This window comes from Artemia sp. Qi Xiang Cuo, chromosome 2 (assembly GCF_049724085.1).
Source record: "Artemia sp. Qi Xiang Cuo chromosome 2, ASM4972408v1, whole genome shotgun sequence".
In the NCBI taxonomy this organism is placed as follows: Eukaryota; Metazoa; Arthropoda; class Branchiopoda; order Anostraca; family Artemiidae; genus Artemia; species Artemia sp. Qi Xiang Cuo.
In genome coordinates, this window is record NC_142795.1 from 26,717,968 (window position 1) to 26,739,882 (window position 21,915).

The 21,915-nt window shown below is 34.7% G+C and overlaps 1 protein-coding gene across 4 annotated transcripts in view; it reads right to left on the bottom strand.

Moving 5' to 3' along the window:
• Nucleotides 1–21,915, bottom strand: part of LOC148955065 (uncharacterized) — a 109,594-nt gene that overhangs the window by 62,388 nt on the left and 25,291 nt on the right. For all 4 annotated transcript variants that reach the window (XM_089099987.1, XM_089099994.1, XM_089099981.1 and 1 more), the window contains exons 5-8: nucleotides 17,789–17,991; nucleotides 10,463–10,681; nucleotides 7,355–7,529; nucleotides 4,188–4,439 (exon numbers count right to left, since the gene is read on the bottom strand). In XM_089099987.1, the coding sequence (XP_088956113.1) occupies nucleotides 4,188–4,439; nucleotides 7,355–7,529; nucleotides 10,463–10,681; nucleotides 17,789–17,991 (849 nt within the window). The remainder of the gene's footprint in view (nucleotides 1–4,187; nucleotides 4,440–7,354; nucleotides 7,530–10,462; nucleotides 10,682–17,788; nucleotides 17,992–21,915) is intronic.

The window sequence follows — 21,915 nt, forward strand, 5'->3', positions numbered from 1 at the left end:
TGACGAAATAGAAGCAAAACAGATTTGAAGAAAAAGGAAAAATACACCTATCCTTCTTCTTTCATTCTACGAACTTGTGGAAAAATTTCAACTATTTTGCAAAGTGCAATGATAATTATTGATGACATATTGCTATGATTTTTTGCTGTAAAATGAGGAGCAAATGTAAGCACATCCAAAGCTTGAGAAAAATAGTGACACTTCCGTTTTAACTTATAAATTCATTGAATTATTTGCAAATTAAAGATTTAGAGACAGCAACAGTAAACGCCCATTGACAATGTGAACTTACTGATACACAGATTTAGCTAGCACTAACTCCAGCCAATCAGAATTCTCCTTCGAGGTTTCCAGCAAATCCAAAAATCCAAAAATATCTGGTCAGCTCAAATTAGCGCTAGCTAAATATCAAAATTAGAAAAATCGTATGAATGGGCCTTGATTAATAACTTCGCGGGATTAAAGCCAGTATATTTTTACGGAGTTTTTAACGTTGAATAAAAATTTTTAAAAAATATTTGGAAAATGTTATATTTGTTTTATTTACTTATATATCATAATAGATTATATTCACGTTCCTGATAACACGTTCCTTAAAGAGGGTCACAAAATCCATTGTTTCTACTTAAAACCAACTTCAATCTTCATTTCCTGACAACCAAGCAATGTGGCTTCTCAAAGAGATGCTTCAAGGACACATGCTAACGCTGTGCTAATTTCTAATAAAACAAAACCAACTATTATTTTTATTTTTTCGTGGACACAAAAACAAGTTTCTCTTACCTTCATAATAGAGACCAAAAATAAGTAATACGTGCTAGGCTAAGGTATCTAACCCATCTACTCTCTTTTGAATGTACTACACGATTCTTGCTTAGAAGTTACTATCCGTTATAGAGTTTTTCAATCACCATAATTCATCATACAAAAGAAAGGTCTGTCCTGTGGTAGCGCAACGGATTTGACTTAAGCTTGGTAATAGGGGACCCAGAGATAGAATCCGGCTGTAGCAACATACTACAGGGCCGATGCAAGGATATAAGTAGTCAAGAAGCGTCGTTAGTCCGACACACACAGAAGAGAGGTCTGAAATATCCTGGGGGAAATCTCAAGCCAAATGCGAGCACGTAAGTGCAGAGGGTATTCGAGCTCAAAATTGTGTACCCCCCCCCCCCTGAAAACCTGCCTTTTTTTCTGTCTGTTCATTTTTTTCCTTTTGATATTTTTTTTTGTGAACTAGTTTATTTACGGGACAACAAATATATTCCAACGAGCTAATCAAAAAGTATATATCACATTAAGAAAATCTATCTGTCTCGAGTCGATTTTCTCGTCGCAGGCCAACTTCCCAATATTACTACTAAGAAAAAATTAAAGGGTAAGCTCAAACACAATCGCAAACAGAAACGGCCAACAATAACTAAAATAAAAATAACATAAATCGTTTTAATAACGTGAATAGGAAGTGCCCACAAATTGAGAAAAACTTCGGATTCCAGGGGGGACCCCTTCCCCCTGGCCATGTGCCTTATTAGATTAAAAATTTGTGTGGGATATGTTTTTAGGACATATATCCTTGTTTTTGCAATATGTAACTACCATTAGGAGGATGAAGAGAGACGGCTTCGAAGCATGGATTTTAATATCTAGATATATCGAATATCGAGAGTTCTGTCAATATTTAATTTGGTTAGTTCTGACTTAGAGTTTGACTCCATCAACACATCGAAATATTGGAGAACCCATATATCGCCTATAAAAAAGTAACAGTAGTAAACTTGCTCATAGAATATAAACCTTAACATCAACTTTCAAGATGTCTAGCCGGTTAATAAGCTGGATATATAACATAGAGAAGAAAACTAAAATTCAGAATCATCATTGTTCACAATAGATTGCTAAAATCGTTGTTAGCTTTTAGAAGCAATGACGTCAATTTGCAAAAAATTGAGAAGGGGGCAAAATTTACCTTTCAAAATCTAGAGGGATAATTTCGTTGTTTCTTTTATTTTTCAATGAAAACATCCAGATAAACCTCCTTTTTTTAGTGAAAATACCGAAAAATGTATTTTTGAAAATCCAGGACGAGAGCCAGAAGAAAATCTAAAGGTGGAAGGAATGGCCTCCCCCGCCAATTCAACCTCCTCTCCCTTGTCCTATCCGCCAAAGTATTTAGTTAAATTTGTTCGTTTTAAAACCTTTGAATAAATGAAAGTGGTATATGCCCGAAAAGGATTTAGTACAAAAAGGGTTCTGACCAGGGTCGTATCCAGGATATTTTTTTTTTTTTGGGGGGGGGGGGATTTATAAAAGAATTTTTTCGGGGGGGGGGGGGGTTATAAAATAATTTTTTCGGGGGGGGGGCTCCAAAACTACCCCCCTCTGCATACGGCCTTGGTTCTGACTGAGCTGTAAATTGTTATACTATGCCTGCAGGGGTTTGATGCTACCATCTGTCCATCTTTCAGTAGATCATCTTTCTGGGTTGTTAATGAGATATTAATGAGAGTGTTTTGTTAATGAGATGTAATGAGAGTTAATGAGATAATTTTGCCATCATTTAATAGCTGAAATTGAGTTTCATCTACTGAATCACATTTACTATATTTGCTTTGTATTTTTCTATTAGATTGAAGGATGTCATAAACGTGCAAAAATAGGAACTTTTTTTCTATTTTACAAGCAAGTGTAGCTCATTCTCTATGAACAATACTAAGTAATATCGTAATTGCGGTTCAGTGTATGAAAAGATCTGGAACTATTGAACTTAATCAGGCATATACGAATTGGGGGAGGCCTTTGGGTCCACCCCCATTTTTTTCAAATTTCTGGGCACTTCTAATTCAGATCATCTACAGTTTTTTTACTACGCCCCCCCCCCCACTGGAAACATTTTTTGCACGTGCCTGAATCTAATTATATGTGAATCTTGTCCTTTTGATGCAAGTTAGAACTACAGGCTTTTCACAAAATGGAATGTTCCACGGGGAGCATGGACCATGCAGCGACAGGTTTTCTCATCATTTCTCTTTTTTTCTATGCTACCTATTTTGGTTGTTGCAAGAAAGTGCGGATTAACCTTTTTTGGTTTTATATAAAGTGCATATCCGAGGCTGAATTGATGAATGTCAAAATACACTTTGGAAAGCTACAAATAACTTTGAAATTTGGGCTTCAGTTAGTTAATGCTGAATCTTAAGTGCTTAAATTAGACTAAAATCTTGGTGCCTCACCTTAAGATTCTTTTTTTCATGGGCAATATTTTCATGTCCAAGAAAACATTCAAACAAACAGAGAAAAAAAATGATCCTACTATAAAGACTAGTCGCATGTCATTTAGTAATTAATTAGGAGTATAAACAAATGATAAAAGGAGAAATTTTAATGGTTTAAAAAAAAACTTTAAAAAAATTAGCACCACTCGCAATGCAGCGTTGCCCAGTATAATCTAAAACCTTCAAAACAAACGAAATTTTAATTTTTAAAAGTTTCGATTTCAAATAAAGGTAAAATTTTATTTGACTTCAACCAAAGATTTTCAGAAAATAGACTGATTCTTCTGTTTGAAGTTTTTTTTTTAGATTACCATAGAATATAAGTACAAAAAAAATAAAATTAAGAAAATGTAAAAAAAAATTATTTCTTTACTGATATAAAATAATCAGCGCTAAATTAGCATGCAGAACAGCTAGCTAGAAAAAACTAAAAAAAAACCATAAACATAGCTGTTGTGCTCTTTTTTCCTTAGTGGGTCTTCAGCCTTTGGCACAATATAAAGCAGAAATCAAAATGCAGGAAAAAAAGAAGTAAATCCAAGTAATATATTTATTTAGGATTTTTACAACCAACTTTATCACTATTCTGGGTAGCACGAAATGGTACTGGCACGTACAACAAAATATTTTGTTTTGGCAGGAGGGGGTAGAAACTAAAAAACTGTCAAAAGTAGCCAAAATTATACTAAAACTTAATTATAGGAGAAAAATTGAGATATCAAGGAGGTTGGGACAGGCCTAAGCCCCCCCCCCCCCCCTCCCACACCCTGGTTTTCCCTTGGAGGTGAACTTGCTTCTTCTCTTGTCTGTATTCCCTGAAACACATCTTGTTACCACTCTTGTCTCTTGAAACTATTCCGTGTTACTATTTTTAAAAAGAATTTTTGATAAATTAAAATATAAGAGATTTACCAGTTTCGGACTCGTGTTCTTCTGGTGTTTTTAGTCTCCAAAACGGGTAATTTGAGTCAAAATCTCGGTAAAAGAACTTCGGTGTCTTAGTGGCGGCATTTAACATTTTCTCAGAAGGAACTCCTTGAGTTTGAGATATATACCGTATCTGATCATATTCGGAGGAACCGGGGTATAGTGGCCATCCAAGAAACAGCTCAGCCACAACGCAGCCTAAACTCCACATATCAATGGCTTCGCAGAAAGGCAATCCTAGTTACAACAAAAAGAAATTTTATTACCGATAATACAACAGATAAACCAAATCACAAAAAAACTATTATACATATAATATAATATAAAAATTAAACAAGCAAATATCATAAAACACTTAATACCAGAATGTATAAAGGATTAATAGGCCACATCCATTCCAGAAATGGCATCCAAAATGTAATTTATAAGAATTCCATGAAAATTTACATTAGGTTTCATATCATGTCTAATTTGTCTTTCTATGAGAATCAGCTTTATATTATGACCGTAAAAAGAAGAAAAAAAAAGAATAAAAAGAGACACGTCAATGCTAGCCACGTAAAGAAAAATGAAGCGAATTTCGTGTATTTCAAGGCGAGAGGACTCTTCCACTGAAGGGTTTTTGACAATGACAATTTTAGTTACTTCAACAATGGAGCTGTTCCATAATCGCAAGTGACATCATGAATTACTACACGGATGGAACGTTTGTAGTAAGTATACACCAGAGAATCTTCCTTGAATCTCTAGATATACTTGTAGACTATAATTCAGCTGACATTGACAGGAGTGTGTTCATACAGGCTTCAATATTGGACAATTTTGTTCTATTTTCACTAAGAAATTGTATAATTTTGACTTTAGATACCTAATTTAACAAATTTTAATTCGACTCCTATTACTAGAGCCAAGAACAAGTGATAACATTCAATACCAAAGTATCTAACTCTTACAACAAACGCAGAGTACAATACAGTATTACAACAAACACAAGGTATAACAAACAGCACATTTCTCTGTGGGTAATATTCTCGTATTAATGCACACATACGTTCATTGGATCGGATACAACATTTTATCCTTTTTTTAGGGTCAGTATGGGTAACTTACAAATAACATCTGGCGCCAATTTCAAAAAAAAAAACATTAACGAAATCTAGGGTTTAGCGAGGCTTGGCATTTGTTTCAGATTAATAATAAGAATGTTCATAATAATAATAAAAATAATAATTAATTAATAATAAGAATGATTAATTTGATTTGTGTAGTTGGTAAAAATGAGTCTAGTAATAAGTGTCTAATCTCAACGGAGAAACGATTACAAAGCTTGAAAAAATGCCAAATGTCCCCAAACACTAGATGACGTTCATGTTTTTTTTTCAGACACTAGTGCCAGTTTCCACAATTAGAAGTCACTCATACTCTTTGGGGTAAACCTCTGGCAGAAATTAAAACTATTTTCTAAAGATTATCAAGGTTTTACACCATCTAAGCTGTCTGTTTCTTAGTAGGCACTATACAAAAATATTAGACAGTACAAATAGTTTACCTAAACAAAACGAAGAGCACTTTCAGAGAGCAACAATGCTCACCTTTCCGAATAATAAAACAAATTTAAAACCAATTATTAGGCGGTAAAAAATATATTTATTGGTAATGTGCCCTGGTAGATATTTTTTTTAAACTCTTCCGCAAAAAAACAGATTTGATAGATCTCAGCAACAGCCATTAACATTTTTTTTTTAAGGAAAAAAGAAGATGTCCTAAATCATCATCTCTTGACTGATTGGGTAACTCTACTATTAGTTCATACGTTGATAAGTAAAAATGGACTGAACTATAAAATAATCGACAGCTGGTGTAGTCCGTTATTTTGGACAAGACACTTGTTTTTTAAGGTGTACTGGACTGTTCCTTATGACAACCTAGAATCAGGTTCTTGGGGGCCCAGAAGAGTGGTTAAGATTGTGAATTTATTTATTATGTAAGCTCTAAATGTACTTTTTATCAATAAATAGATAAAAAAAATAATTAATCGCTGTTTTAACATCAAAACACTATTTTTGACAGCTAGCTAAACTTCGGCTTCTTTGAGGACTATCATGACTAAGTAGGATTAAAACAAAAGACTGAGAGACTGCAGAGCCAAGCAGGAAATGACATGTTTTTTTCGGTGGGGGTGGGGCATCAACAAGTGAAAAAAGAGCGATTATTTCAAAAATATTTGACATTACAGCAAAATGCTTAAATATCTTGAAATTTCGGGTGAGACAAAGGAGGCAAGCCCCCCCCCCAGCCTAACTTCTACGTTCACTTTTAAGCGTAACAGGAGATTAAACATTTGTTAGGCGCTACTAAGCCTATACTATACAGCACTACATATGTAAGAGAGGCGTTATAACCTAGAACTGATGAAATCATCAAGGGATCAAAAGGAATCCACAAGGGGCTCAGGTAAGCTCTCTTCAGTGTAAGGTAAATTGAGAGAAAAAAAAAGGAAAATGGACAGATAACCGGTCAACCCAGTCACTGTTCTTATCTTTCACGTAAGAGAGTGGTTCCTCAAATTGCCAACTCTTCATTTTCCTTTTTGTTTAGTTTATTTCCTTTCTGTTTAGTTAAAGATTCGGTTTTTCCATTTTCTTTTTTTAAATTTAATTTAGCTGTTTCCTTTACTACAGCTTATTCATATCTGATTTACTTTTCCGCTTTGTAAAGTTTTTTGTGCTTTCATTTCTCGTCACGCGCTAATGACGACTTAGTCGAGCTCTTGCCGAAACAGCTGCACTTTTATATTACTGAGATTTTCCAGTCCTCTTCTCCAGGGTTCCCATTTAATACCTCTCTAGTGCAGTCTTAGTGTTTGGTAAATATGCTACCCACAATCGAAATAAATTTACATCAAAATAAACTAGCACCCCCTCCCCCCAGTCGAAAAAAAACACATGTATAGTTCAGAAAATTTTGCTTTGGAGTGTCACTTACCCATTTTCCCTTTATAAAATTCCCCTTCTTTCAACAAAACTTAATGCCAGCTTAAGGAGAAAGAAAAATGGAATTGAAAAAGAGAATACAAAATATGCCACAGAAAAAAGTCACCTAACTAAAGAAACCAGGCTTCTCAGTTATCATTACAGGCAATTTACACTTACCTAAAATGATTTCAGGGGCCCTATAATATCTTGACTGCAGATAGGTATTGCACACTGCCTTGCTCACATGAGAAGCACTTCCAAAGTCAATTACTTTCACTCTGTAAGGTTGTCGAACTGGATCTACAAGCATTATATTCTCCGGCTTCAAATCAGCATGGATGAGCCCCAGTTGCTAAAATGAATATTAGCCCTTGCTAAAAATGCTCAATCTGAGTATTGTGCCCAAACTCTATGTATAATAATAAGCAGTTGTACTGTGAAGCAAATGGAGGGAAAGCTAAGCGGTAGCAAAAGATTCTAGGCCAGAAAACAGTTTTATAGCCTATCATTTAGGGGTAAGCTAAGGGTGGGCTCCTAAGCTAAATCTAATCTACTCCAGAGTAGATTTAATGCTAAGAAGGCTAGGTCGCTTAGACTAGGAATAAATGAAGAGGGGATGTAGGGTAACGAGAAGATCGATCAAGTGGATAGATTCAGTTATCTAGGTAGTATTATTAGTGAAGATGGTAGAAGTAGTGAATATGTGAAAGTAGAATAGCCAAGACCCAAAGTATTTTTCCGTATTTGAGAGCAGTTTGGAAGAATAGGAGGATAAGTCTGGGGACCAAGATTAGAGCACTGGAAAATACAGTAATGACATTGGTCAAGTTTGGTTCCAAAATGAATGTACTTGGACGAGCAGAGGAAATATAAATGTTTTGCAGAGGAATTGTCTACGGGTAGTTTTATAAACCCGCTTGAATAACCATATATCAACTAACTCGATATAGATAAACCCAGTTCGATCTCACTTTCAAGAGCTATGATGAAAGAAAGGTTGGGATGGCTAGGACACGTTCTACGGATGTAGTATGGCAGATTGCTAAAGATTTAGATTTTTGGCCATTCATCTGGGACCACACGAAAAGCAAATCGTCTCCAAATGGGGTAAAAAGAGACCAAAGGTAATTTAAAATTCGTGGGAGGGGGGTGAAAAATGAAGCTCTGAATATATGGGAGCAAAGGAGGAGCTTACACATATGTGTTGGCCACAGACGGCTTTGTGCTGCAGTGAGTCGTTATTAGGAGTAGTAGTAGTACTTTTGAGAAGCTCATCACAGCTCTCACGAGAACATCAACAAATATCTACTATGCAACATGTTGGGAGGTAGGCTGTACACTTAAATTTCAACCTGAAATAATCTATGGCGATAAGACTTAATCAGAAAACTGTTCTCGTTCTACAGTTTAAAACCATTACCTTACATTTAACCATTAAACCTCTGGAACAGGAAAGAGTTACTCTAAGTTAATTATTAAACGCAACATAAGCTGATTCTTTTATGTAAACAAAAGTGACTGAATAATAATAAAAAAAACTTCGAGTGTTTCTAAAAAAAAAAAAATATATAGTCAGTTTACAGAAACCTGTTTTTCACTTTGCCATAAAAAAAAATATCGTATTTTCATATGTCTACAATAATACTTCATTGACAAAAGTATATGATCAAGCAGCTTCAACGGTACAGTTTGTTGATATTAGCAAGATAGTGTACTTGATTCTACTCGTAATTTATTCAAACTATTTTGTATTGAACTACAAAATGTCAGAGCGACACCTGCGAGTGAGAATGGGAAAGAAAGAAAGAGACTTATATACTCCTCTAACTCACCACGCAAAGCTTTTGCTGCAGCCACCTCCCAAGAAATACTTTAATTTTTCTTTATATTTTAATAATAGCTTTTTCTTAAATATCCAATCTTTCTGTTGCCTATTGGTGGCGATAGACATGTATGACCTGTGCAGCCGCACAGGGCCCGCATCTCAGTGTAGGCACAACCTAAAAATAACAAGGCTGCGCCAATGCTCTGCTATCTCAGTGCAGCATACAAACACTGCGAAGAATGATCCCTCGTACTGCATGGCAAAAACTTACCCTGAAAACACACTTGAGACCAGAAAAACACTCAGCCAATAAAACTGAATTAAATGAATGACACAAATGGAATTCACCGGTTTGTAGTTATAACCATTGGGGCCCCGCAAATTGATATTGGTTTCAAGAGATTACTTGCTTGTACTTGCAGCATGACCAGGCGCTTCCGTCACACCCGGCATCCGAACGAAGCTTTTGATTGAAGGCCTGCCATGATGTTGGTTTTGTTCCAATTCTTTGGCAAATTTTAGCCATTACTTGTGCCATTTGTGACCGAATATATGGAAGCCTTCAACGGGTTCCAGATCTTAGCTAAGGAGAAATAACCTTATGGGCTTTAAGTATGACTTAATTTCTACTTTACCCTGATCCTTTTGTTATTCTACTTTCAACATATGTTGTATAACATGCATCCTTATTCATAAAGCATCCCTAATACAAGATAAGAAATTTAGGCTTTTTATGTGGAGTATAGTGACTTTGGATTTACCTTGTATCAATACATGTTTAATTTAGAGAAAAGAGGCTACTTTCCTATAATTCCATGGTAAAAAAGTGTGCTTTAACTTCATTAATTTGTATCTGTTATGTATTCTTGTAAGCCAACTATACCACTCCTCATTTCTGAACAAAGATCCCGCCTTTTAAAAAGCCTTCTACGTCAAGTTACATTAATTTTAATGAGATAATTAATAATAACTAATTTAGTTAATATTTAATAATGATTACATGAATAGAATCCTTATTTTCTTCTGATGTAAAAATGTCACTTTCATTACTTAGTTTTTATGTATTCCCAACAAAATATAATGGGTGGTCAACTCCATCTATGTTGTTTCCAACAAGACTTGATCAACAGCCACAGCTATGGTCTAGTCTAGTGGGTCCGTGCTCGGTCGGATCTTGGCGAGAAAATGCTGTATTATTGTCAACTGCATCCATAACCTCTGTGTATCCAGCGGAATATCGGTCGAAGATGGCAGGTACTAGGATCTGGGATTTTTTTTATTAAATCAATTAATTGTATAATTAATGAAAATAAAATAATTAATTTAAGAAAAAAAATTTAACTCTATTTGATTGGTTCTCCTGTATCCAAATCTAAGCCATTAAAAAGAACGATAAATTTTTAGTCACAATATTCGTCATAAGTAGCTCCTCTGTTTCTCTATGGTTGCATATAACTTACCTTTAACTTTAATAACGCCGTAAGCACTTGCTGCATAATCGGGCGAATATATTTTAAAGGCAGAGGCTGGAATTTGTTTTGCTTTAAGAAGTCATATAAGTTCTGTTCCAGCATCTCAAAGACCAAACACGTGTGATTTCTGTGTTGAAAACATTCAAATGCCCGAATGAAATTGTACTCGTCAGCATTCTCCTGACTTAGTCTTGACAAAATGTTCACCTAAAACGGATTCATAGCAGAATCAGACAAGGAAAATTAAATAATTGCGTTACCTAAAAAAAGCGAAAAAGAACTGAAATACAAGATTTTTAAATTCTTATTACTTTCCCATTTTGACGATTAATTAATGTATTAAAAGCACAGAGGCCCAACCCTTAGGGAGGGGAAATAGATATCAAAAGAGTTTTTTCTTCTTTATTTCTTTAACTTTTAAAAGTGGGTTCCTTCGCATCCAATTCATGGGAGATGACTAACCCCCCTCTCTCCGTCTCCTGTTATATTAGTTACATTCTTATTTCCGAAGTTCCACTCGGTAGTCTTAGCAAATCTTAACAAAGAAATATAACAAAACAAAATAAAAACAAAGGCATAATTGAACAAAAGAGAATTAAAAGATAAAATTAAAGTAACAACTGATTTATTCTTAGGCTAAATATATTCTGATTCTGAAAATGTCATATGTCAATAAGCCGTTAGCTCATCCGTTCTCCTGGATATATATGTAACCTTGTCTAATGATAATTAAGCATTTTCAAAAATGGAAAAACAATACTGTGAAGTAAAATCATTCTCTATTTCGATTCTCATCTTCTCAATACTCACTGACAATGCTGCTTAAATACCTTGTTAACAACTACTTACATTCTAAGATAGTCTAATAACATAAGAAGAAGTAGTGAAGTAATTTATGCGTAACAAAGCCAATTGGAAAATAATTAGTAGTAAACCAAAACCATTGCTTGCAAGGGTGCACAGCTAAACACAATAAATAAAAAGAAAGTAAAAGGTAAATAAAAATGAACAATAAAAATGCAATTTTCGACAAAAATGAATAAACCTTATTTAAAAAAAAACAAAAAACACAAAAGGTTCAAAAAACACAAATAATTTCTTTAACCACACTGCTTTTCCATTTAAAGAATTTAACTGAGAGAAAAACGGGTATAATTTAAATAAAACAGTGGAGAAAAAAAGAACAAACTTTGAATAATAAAAATCCGAATATTTTGACTCCACCTCCGAAAGATTTTGTCAACGGAAAAACATTTTTAAGTTAAATCAAATTAAACGCAACATATAAAGAAAAACATAAAAAAACTTACAAATTAATAATTATATATATATATATATATATATATATATATATATATATATATATATATATATATATATATATATATATAATATATATATAAATATATATATATATATATATATATATATATATATATATATATATATATATATATATATATATATATATATATATATATATATATATATATATATATATATATATATATATATATATATATATATATATATATATATATATATATATATATATATTATCATTTCGCATTTGACCTGTGAACATCTATTGATATTCAAGCCGGATTAAATTTGGAATAAATTACAGTGAATTGCAGTGACCGTCAGTTTCAAAATAAGTGAAATAATAAATTGATATTTACAGACTTTTTTACCATTTGGATATATTTACTCACTCATATAAGGTCATCTATTATTTTACTATCTTTTTAATTTAGTTTGATATTCTGATTATAATTCACAAGGGCCGCAAGGGCCGTTGTACCTGCCGGGAGTGTTACTCCGTTAAACTGCGGGGATCTGGTAGCAGAAAACTACGCTTCCTTTGCTTATTGGCATCTAGTTCTTACGATATGTACAGTGAATAATGAAAAATGGACTTGTTGTGTTGCCTGTTTCAATTTTTTTGCAGTTTAACCGTGATTATGGAGTTAATGAAAACGAAATACTAAAGTTTGTAAAGCAGTTTTTTCTGGACATGCCGATTGTAATCGAAGCTAAAAAAAACTCCTCTACGATGCGGCTGTACCTGGGACTGAGCTTCCGAGAAGACAAGGGCCGAAGGCTTTGGAAAGCCATCTGAAGCATCTGAAGGATATGTTAAGTATGTTCGAGAAATGTCACGATGATGACATATACCTACCAATGTTTGCAATTCATTCTCCAAATAGTGAACCTGTTATCCCTCTTTTGGATTATTTGATTTTGAGTGCAAAATTAAACAGAACGGAATACTTCCCAAAGAGTGTTTCAAGTAAGCTTGATTAATATGATAATAATTTTCCACCACTGCCTGCCCGTGCGACGCCGTCAACTGACTCTCACACCACTGTTGTTGTCTCTAAAGTGCCACAAACACTAAATGACCCGATAAAACGCAAAGAAGTGCTCGATAAAGTGAGCTGTCATGATGCAGTTACCATGCTGAGTTTGCGAGATGACAAATGGATAATCAATGTTAAAAACTCTGCCGCTGAAGAATGCAAAAACTCCATTTCAGTGATTTCAGCAGACTCTCCATCCCAGGTGATTACTAAACGGATTTTTAAGATAGTCAGAGGACTATTAAAGGAATTAAACTTCCCATTTTTTCAAGGATATCCAGGTATGGTGGAAGCTATGCGGCTTGGTGACACTGGTACGGTTAAGCTTGAGTTTTGTGACTCCATGTCAAAACCCAAGGCTATGCAAAATGGTGTCAAACTTGGATATGAATATTTATCTGTGAAAGAATATCTGTCGGCACCACAGTGCTGTCTAAAATGCCGTTCGCCAGACCATAGAGTAGCTCATTGTGTAAGTTTGGTTGCGAAGTGTGCAAGCTGTGCGGGCCCTCATATTTCCACCAAGGATTCTCCCTGCCAGCTTGATGCAAGCTGTGCCAATTGTGGTGAAAATCATGCCTCCTTTAGTCTTCGATGCAAAGTGCTGAGATATATCATTGCCAAGAAGAAATGATTGTGCCTGTTTTGATTGTTTTGCTTAATATAAATGGTAGACTAATCGTTTAAAGGACCATATGATTGATGAATTGTGTGACCAGTTTGACATAGTATGCCTTCAAGAACACCTCCTGACTTCTACTAGTATTAACGTGTTAAAAAGAAGTTGTAATCATTCCGTTTTTTACAAATAATGCTGAGGTCACTTTTGGTAGACCTTCTGGAGGTCTCGAGTGCATTGTTAAGAATAACCTGAGTTTTCTCTCTCCAGTGTGTTTTCAGTGATAAATTCATCCTTGCGGTTCGGTTTGGTAATACTGTGCTGATAAATGTGTATCTCCCGTGCAACAAAAAACTATACCCGCTTTAAACGCGTATATGAAAGCCTCGGCAAATCTTAAGGCTATTCTTGCGTCTGTTGTATCGACTGGTTATGATTTCATAGTGGTTGCTGACTTCAACACAGATATTACAAGTCAGTAAGTTAGATCCGATATAGTCCTTGATGCTTTTTCTGCTTATAAAATAGTCGAGAAAAGTGTTGATTATTCATATATTCACCAATCTGGAAGTTTGTCTAATATCGACCATGCAGTTTCCCCGCCAAATATTAATGTATCGACTTTTCTTGTTCATGAAGACTATCGTGATATTGACCACCTCCTGATTTCGTTCTTTGCTTCACTAGTCGCTTCCCATTCTACTAGACCATTTACACAAAGTTCTAAGTGGTTTTTCAGGAATAACTGGAGTAGTATAACTAGAATAACTGGAGAATAACTGGAGTAGTAATATATAGTAGAATAACTATATATTACTACGTTGTCCGCGTTATTGGGTTCTATAAAAGTTCCTTACCATTTGCTTCAAGTTACTGACCGTTTCTCAAATGATTAGCAGTCTCTAAATGAATATTATGATAAAATAATTTGGTGCTTAAAACAAGCAGAGGCGACTGCTGTTCCTCTAGAAAAGATTAAAGTTAAAACTAGAAAACCAGAATGGGTTTTGGACCCAGAATTAAAATTGTAAAGAATAAAGCTAAGTTTTGGCTACAAATATGGGTGTCTTGCGGTCGGCCAAATCGAAGAGTTGTCTTCGATCTGAAGCAAAGTACCACGCGTGCTTATAAAAAATGTTTACGGCAGTCTAGGGTATCTGATTTTGATTGTCCTACTTCGGGAAAGGATTGGTTGCATGTTATAAATTTAATTAAGCACATTTGTGATTTTTCTGAGAGTTCTATAGCAGTTCATACTTGGAAATTATATTATAATTATATCTTCCGCAAGGTGACCCGGGAAGTTGAAAAGATTTTCAGTAACTGTCTTGGGTCATGTTTGCCTAATCATATTTCTCAGAGTAATGTATTATCAGTTTATACTGTTGATATTGGTCAGAGCTATTAAGAACATGCAATCTAGCTCTGTTGATCAAGACGGAATTTCGTCTTATCATCTAAAAGTAGTTTGCCCAACTTAGATAGATCACCTTCAGCTACTGTTTCAGATGTGTTTATCTACTTCTATGGTTCCCGACAGTCTTCTCAGTGGCACAGTCACCTCGGTTTTGAAGCGTGGAAAAATTTCGTCAGAGCGTAGTTCTTACCGACCAATTACTGTTTCGTGTAAACTTAGCTAAATTTTTGAATATATTCTTCTCCCTTTCATTTCAGAAAATATTAATTTTGGTGAAAACCAGTTTGGCTTTCAAAAAAGGCTGGGATGTCAGCACGCTCATTACGTTCTAGCTTCTCTCCTGTTGCTATCTGTTAATGATAAATCTCCCCTTCATATCTGTGCTCTTGATCTTTCGAAATCTTTTATATGTATAATCCACTCATATGCACTTTGTTCATTTTTTTCGAACAATATTAACCTTTCTATTGTTGTTTTGTTACAGTACTGGTATTCGAACTCTTTTATTCGGTTAAAATGAAATGGAGTAGTTTCTGATTCAAAGGTGTTTCTTCGGCGTGGGGTCCGTCAAGGTGGTGTGCTTTCTCCAACTATTTTTCAGTTATGTATTGCTCCTATCCTTTCATCCTTGCTTTCAACTTTCATTTCTGATGGAATTGATGTCTCGTATCTTGCTTATGCGGACGATATTCTCCTTGTCAGTCGTTCTAGGGCTGGGCTCTCACATTCTGTCACCTGGATCTCAGACCAGTTCAGACAGATTGGGCTTATGTTGAACATTGATAAGTGCGAATATACTTCATTTAATTCTAGTGCTAGTCTCCCTCTTAACAGTGGTTTTTTCTCTATTCCCTGTGTCTCTTCTCTTCGGTGGCTTGGTCTTCACAGTACTAATAACCTCAAAACACTTCGGGCTCTGACAGTTTCTAATGCCAAAAAAAAATCAGATCGGATATTTAAAAATTGTTGCAAATAGAGGGAGGTACAATAGAACAGCGCTTGGGAAATTATATTCTTCATTTTGCGATCATTCTATTCTTTTTTTTATCTGGTTTTCTTCCAATTCTGAAGCCTAAAGATCTGAATTCTATCTGGACTTATTATTTTTAATTTTCTCGGTACCTTTTGTGCCTCCCTCCGTGGTTCCGGAACCGGCATCTAATATCGCGATTCGGCCTCCCTGATTTACGGGAAAAAGTTACTGCGTTTGCGGGAAAGCTGTCGTTATCTGCAGGTCTTACTGCGCACCATAATTTACGTCGTTTTATGTAAATAATTGTTCAGTGTGCGATTTTTTTTTTTTTTTTTTTTTTTTTTTTTTTTTGTGTTCTCGATGTACTCCGCTTCTTTTTTTATAGTGGATAATAAATAGATTATTATTATTACATTAATGAAAACTGACGAATAAGCATTAAAACATAGAATTATGTTGCAAAGTATAGTATATGTATTCACAATCTTGCACTGCATTATCACTGCACTATTTAATATCTTAAAGGAGATCTTATTATATTTTTATTACTCATCAACTAACAAAATTAAATTTCACCACAAAACCTATCTACATTTTTCTGGACAGCATTATTAACCTCATCACAATGAAAGCTAAAAAAACAACAGTTAAACTGATATATTTTCTTCAATTTCTCCTGGGAAAAGTTTTCGACAATCCCTACAATTATTCCCAATATATTAACCAATCATAACTATATAATTAAAGAATCTTATATAATAACAATACGATTATAATTAGTTGCTAATTTAAAATTATATTAATTAAATTATTACTATTTTATTATTCCCCATTCGCTGTGTACTGACATCTCGTTGATAGAGCTAAGTTACAAATGTTTAGGGTCACCATTAACACTTTCAAAGGCAACATCTACAGGATTTCTTATTGATAGTTTTCCTATCTAAGCAGAAAGAAACTGACATTTCATTTTAAGTTTTAGACTAATTTTGTCAAATTTGGTTAAAGGCCGGTTTTGATGTTAACAATTATTATTTTTCCTTTTTACACAATTTAATAACTAAAATAGATTTAAATCATTTTAGACATTTGAATCATAGAAATTTGCTAGGTTAATCGGATTTTTCTTAATTAACATGATATAATAACGTAATGCAACTTAACTATAATATTTATGGCATTGGCATGATCTGTTTTTACTCAGTGTCCTTAAGAAGAGTGTCATAAATTTGTCTCTTTGTGCATTCTAGTGTATTTGGTTAATTCTGTAATGTTTAGCTTAATGAATTTATTTGTTATTGTGGTACAACCCAATACCCAGGGGTCCAACTCTTGTTTATTGTCTTTTTATGTATTGTTGTTCACTGGCTATTTGTAACGAGATAAGCCTACGGCTTAGTCTGTTGTTGTTTTTTTTTATATACAACATAATAAAAATAAAATAATACAAACATATTATAAAACAATGCGTACTTAATAAAGTAACAAGCTCTTACCCAAATGGATCTTGCCAAGCATAAGAAGTACGATTCTTGAATTTTTTTACTATGATGATTTCATTAGTTTAAATTTTCCAGGTCTTAAAAACTTGACCAAATGGCGACAGTCCAGAAACTCGGTTATTTAATATTACACATGCTTAAATAATCCCCCTTCCTCATACCAAAATTATTATGCGACATATCGGTTCACAGATTCTACCATTGATTGCGGCGTCTCATCATCACATGCACATACAATAGATTTTAACCGTGAGAGGGGGGGGGTGGGCGGAGATGAGTCAAATCAGCAAATTATGCAACAAATTATAGAACATCATAGAAAAAACTTAAAAAAGGTGGATATTTTGATGGACTAGGGCCTGATTAATTCTTACCTCAATTTGACCTTATTCTTACCTCAATTTGACCTTGTTCTTACCTCAATTTGACCTTGTTCTTACCTCAATTTGACCTTGCCTGGCATAAGAAGGGTGATTCTTGAGAATTTTGATTGCGACAATTTCATTGGTTCCCTTTTTCCAGCACTTAACAACTTGACCAAAAGTCCCGCGGCCCAGAAACTCCAAAACCTCGTACTGATTATTTAACGAGTACAACACCTCATGCTGAACTAATTGATAATCCCCATCAGAACTGGAGCTACCTAGATTCAATATACAAAAGAAATTAATCAAAATGAAATCAACAAAACAATAAAAAATCAGGGGGGGGGGCAAGAGAATTTTACTAAAATCGTTAGAAAAACTAACAAAAAATAAGAAAATTAAAAAAAGAAACCCCACAATACAATAGAAAATTCAGCGGGGAAAATAAAATTTAAGTTGTTAAAAACTGTTTATACATATAATTCTACCAAAAATATGATAAAAAATATGACTCGGCTTGACAGTAACCGAAACCCTAAAAAACGAAATTTTAACATCAATAGATATATCAAAGAGTTAGTATTTTGTGCTGATTCCAAATAGATAAGATTAAGTAAGTTTACTGATATCCATCAAAAGCTATAAGCCTGAGAAAATTTACCTGATTTTCGAAAAAGGAATCTTAATGAAAATCGAACCAATGGTCCTAGAATAACGAGAGAGGGATAATTCTAACCAAAATTATAGTTTTAGTGTCTTTTAAGTGACCAAACATATTGGAGAGCAACTATCAACCTCCCAGACCCCTTTGTTCCCAAAGTAGTCCGATCAAAACTTTGAGACAACCATTTTGTTCAGTATGGTTGAAAAGTCCAATAACTATACCTCTGGAGATAACACGATTCCCACAGTCCCTAGGGGAAGGGCTGTAAGTTGTGAAATTCGCCCATGGTTTAGGTCTAGTATTTCTTATTGGGAAGTATACAGGCATTTTTAGCGGAAAGGGTGGGGATTTCCCACGGTGATAATTTTCTATGGGAAGGGCGGTTTCCGGGGCTGGACTTTCCAAGGAAAATTTTACACTTGGGAATTTGCCAGAATTCCTATATGAAATTCTTTCTATTTGTCTGACTTTCTCTTTGCCGACCCAATTTTACATGTGGATATGTTCCGGGGGAAACTTTCAGTGGCACGGGAATTGTCTGGAGGATTTTTGCATGGGGGGGGGATATTTTCCGCGGGAGAAATTCTCCTTGGAGGAATATTTTGCAGGAAAAACCTTCTTTGAGGGGGGGGGGGGTATCCGGGAAAAAATTTCCACTAAGGGAGATTTCCGGTATGATTTGAAAAAAGATCAGAAATTGAAGTTTTTTTTTTCAAATGAAAGCATTGTAAGGAGAATTTTTCAAGCGGAATCGTCCGCAAGAAATTTTCCTTGGGAAATATAAGCGAGGATGGAATTGTCCAGGGGGATTTGCGTGGAAGGAACTCTCCAAGGAGGATTTTTTTGGGGGAGGGTAGTTTCAACGGAGGGGGAGCTGGATTTCCGGACATGACTGGAAAAACGATCAGAAATTAATTATAAAAAAACAAGTTTCTTTCAACAGAAAGTAAGGAGCAACATTAACACCTAAAACGAACAGAAATTATTCCGTATACGAGGGGGGTTGCCCCCTCCTAAATATTTTGCTCTTAACGCTAAAGAATGACTTTTTGTCCCAATTCTTTAAGAAAAACTCCTGAAACACAAAGCCTGTTTAATTAGAATATGATACTTCTTAAAGTGCTAAAAAATTTTCGCGCAACGAGTGAGGTATTAAGGAGGGGGCAACCCCCTCACATAGGGAACCATTTCTGTTCATCTTAAGTTTTAATGTTGCTCCTTACTTTCAGTTGAAAAAACTTATTTTTTTATTTAATCACCATCAGAATTGAAGTAAAATTAAGCAAAAATAAAATGAAAAGAATAACTGAGAAGAGCACCAAGAAAAATAGAAATTTTTAATAATTAGCATAAATAAAAATAGCAAACAGCACTCAATTTTAATAGATATTTGAAAAATTATTGATAATAATCATTTTTACTAGAAAAACTAAAATACAAAGGGTTATACATAATCGATAGTCTGATTAAATTTGATGAAATTATATATAGAAAAATGCTTATGACTTTCGTGACTTAACTAATCTTTAAAATTTTAATGATTATTAAATTCTAAATGTCTAAGAGCATAAATTTCAATGTTTTAACTAAAATTAAACTCAATGGTTATACAAAATTTAAATGACATTTTTAATTCTCTAATTAAGTTTGAATATTCCGGTTATTTCGGGGGTTATATAAAAATTTTAAAGAGAGAAAAATTCAAATTCAGAAAGAAAATGTCCAATTTTTGGACACACAGAGACCAAGAACGGCAAGAGGGGTAGAAAAAGTAGAGAAGAGCTAGGGTAGAGAAGTAGAGTAGAGTAGAGAAGTAGAGGAGAGCTAATATGGAGACCTTTGAGAGAAAGCACCGAGAGTATAAGAAAAAAAAATACAGGATGAGATACAGCAAATCAAAAAAGATAGTCAAGCCAATGAAATAATTCATCAGGATCGTATGGATAAAATTGAAAAAGATAGTCAAGCTAATAGAATATATCATCAGGCTCGTATGGATAAAATTGAAAAAGATAGACAAGCCAATGAAATATATCATCAGACTCGTATGAAAACCCTTACTAAAGCTTGCGAAGCCCGTAAGGGAATTTCAATGAGTGAGAGATTATCAGACATTAAATGTTAAGACGGAAAAATACACAACTTCGTTGACAAGGCGGGGAGGTGGAGCAACCCATAAAAAAAAATGTGGGGCTAAGCCACCCTGTCGAAAAAAACGAAATGTTTATGTCAAATGTTATGACTTCAGAACACTTATACCGAATATGAGACGCTGACAAGTACATATCAAGGTGAAACAAACAAGGTGAAACAGTACATATCAAAGTGAAAACCAAATGTGGGAATCCAATTCCCATTTGACGGAGATTTATTTAATACTACGACAAAAGAAAAGAAAAAAGAGGAGAAAAGAAATATTAAACGCAAATACAATAAAGAGATGCAGTCAAAGATGGTGGACACTGGAGTCCAATTCAAATTGAATGACGATTTAATTTGCACGATTGAAAAATTTCAGAAAAGTAGAAATCAAAAGATAAATGCAAAAAAAGATACAAAATGTGTGGATTCAGCCTGCAGTGGCGGAAAATAAAAAATTAGGAAAATTACGAGACGAAAAAAGAGCTCATTGGGGACAAAGAGGTCTAAGACCCAGTAGGAAAATTACAAAACTATAGTAACACGAAAAAACTTAGGAGGGAGAAGGCCCTTGACCTGTTAAGAGAAACTACAGATAAACATGAACCAGAATCGACTGGACTGCGACCGGTTACGGAAAGATTGGGAGATACTGAATTCCGGATTGGATTGAAGAAATTTGGGAAGGAATCTGAGACTGGTCTTATCAACTCAAAGGAGATTTGTATCTTCTATGAGGGGGAGGAATCCTTTGGGGAAGAGGCGAAAGATTGCCATTTCCCTCCATGTATAACTGGTGGGTAAGTTGTGATTCCTTTACCGAGGCCTTGCCTTTCCAGTCTTCAATTTCAGCTTCAGTTAGTATCAACACCTATTCTTCATTTGATTATCTCCCAGGGGAGGGGGCCCAGAATGAACTGATTAATGATTCGCTCAAACTTTTAGCTGTTTTCCCGGTACCCCTATCGTTTTCACTAGCCATTGTATTTTCGGCCATACATGATTTCAAATTATACCAAGGGGCAACTCGCGTTTTAATTGAGACGTGGTGTTGTTTCCACCAATGGAGATTCAGAAGCTAGTTAAGGCAATTTTTCTTGATGGCTGGCATCATCAAATGTGGCAGAATCTGATTCTATGCTTCTCCTAAGTGTAAATTCCGTGAGAGCGAGAAAATCTTTATTTAATCATGCTAAGCACGATTAGGTTCCACAAATCGCGTGGATTCTCTCTTCTTCGAAATCCCAAGCTGTATGAAGAGGGCTGTACTAACAATAGCTTTGGTTGGTTGGACAGAGATACAGAAGGGCAATGGAACTAAGCCAAGCGGATGGTATAATCACGGATCCATAAGCCAACGGGTAGCTGCAGTGGAGAGGTACAAAGAAGAAAGAGGAGA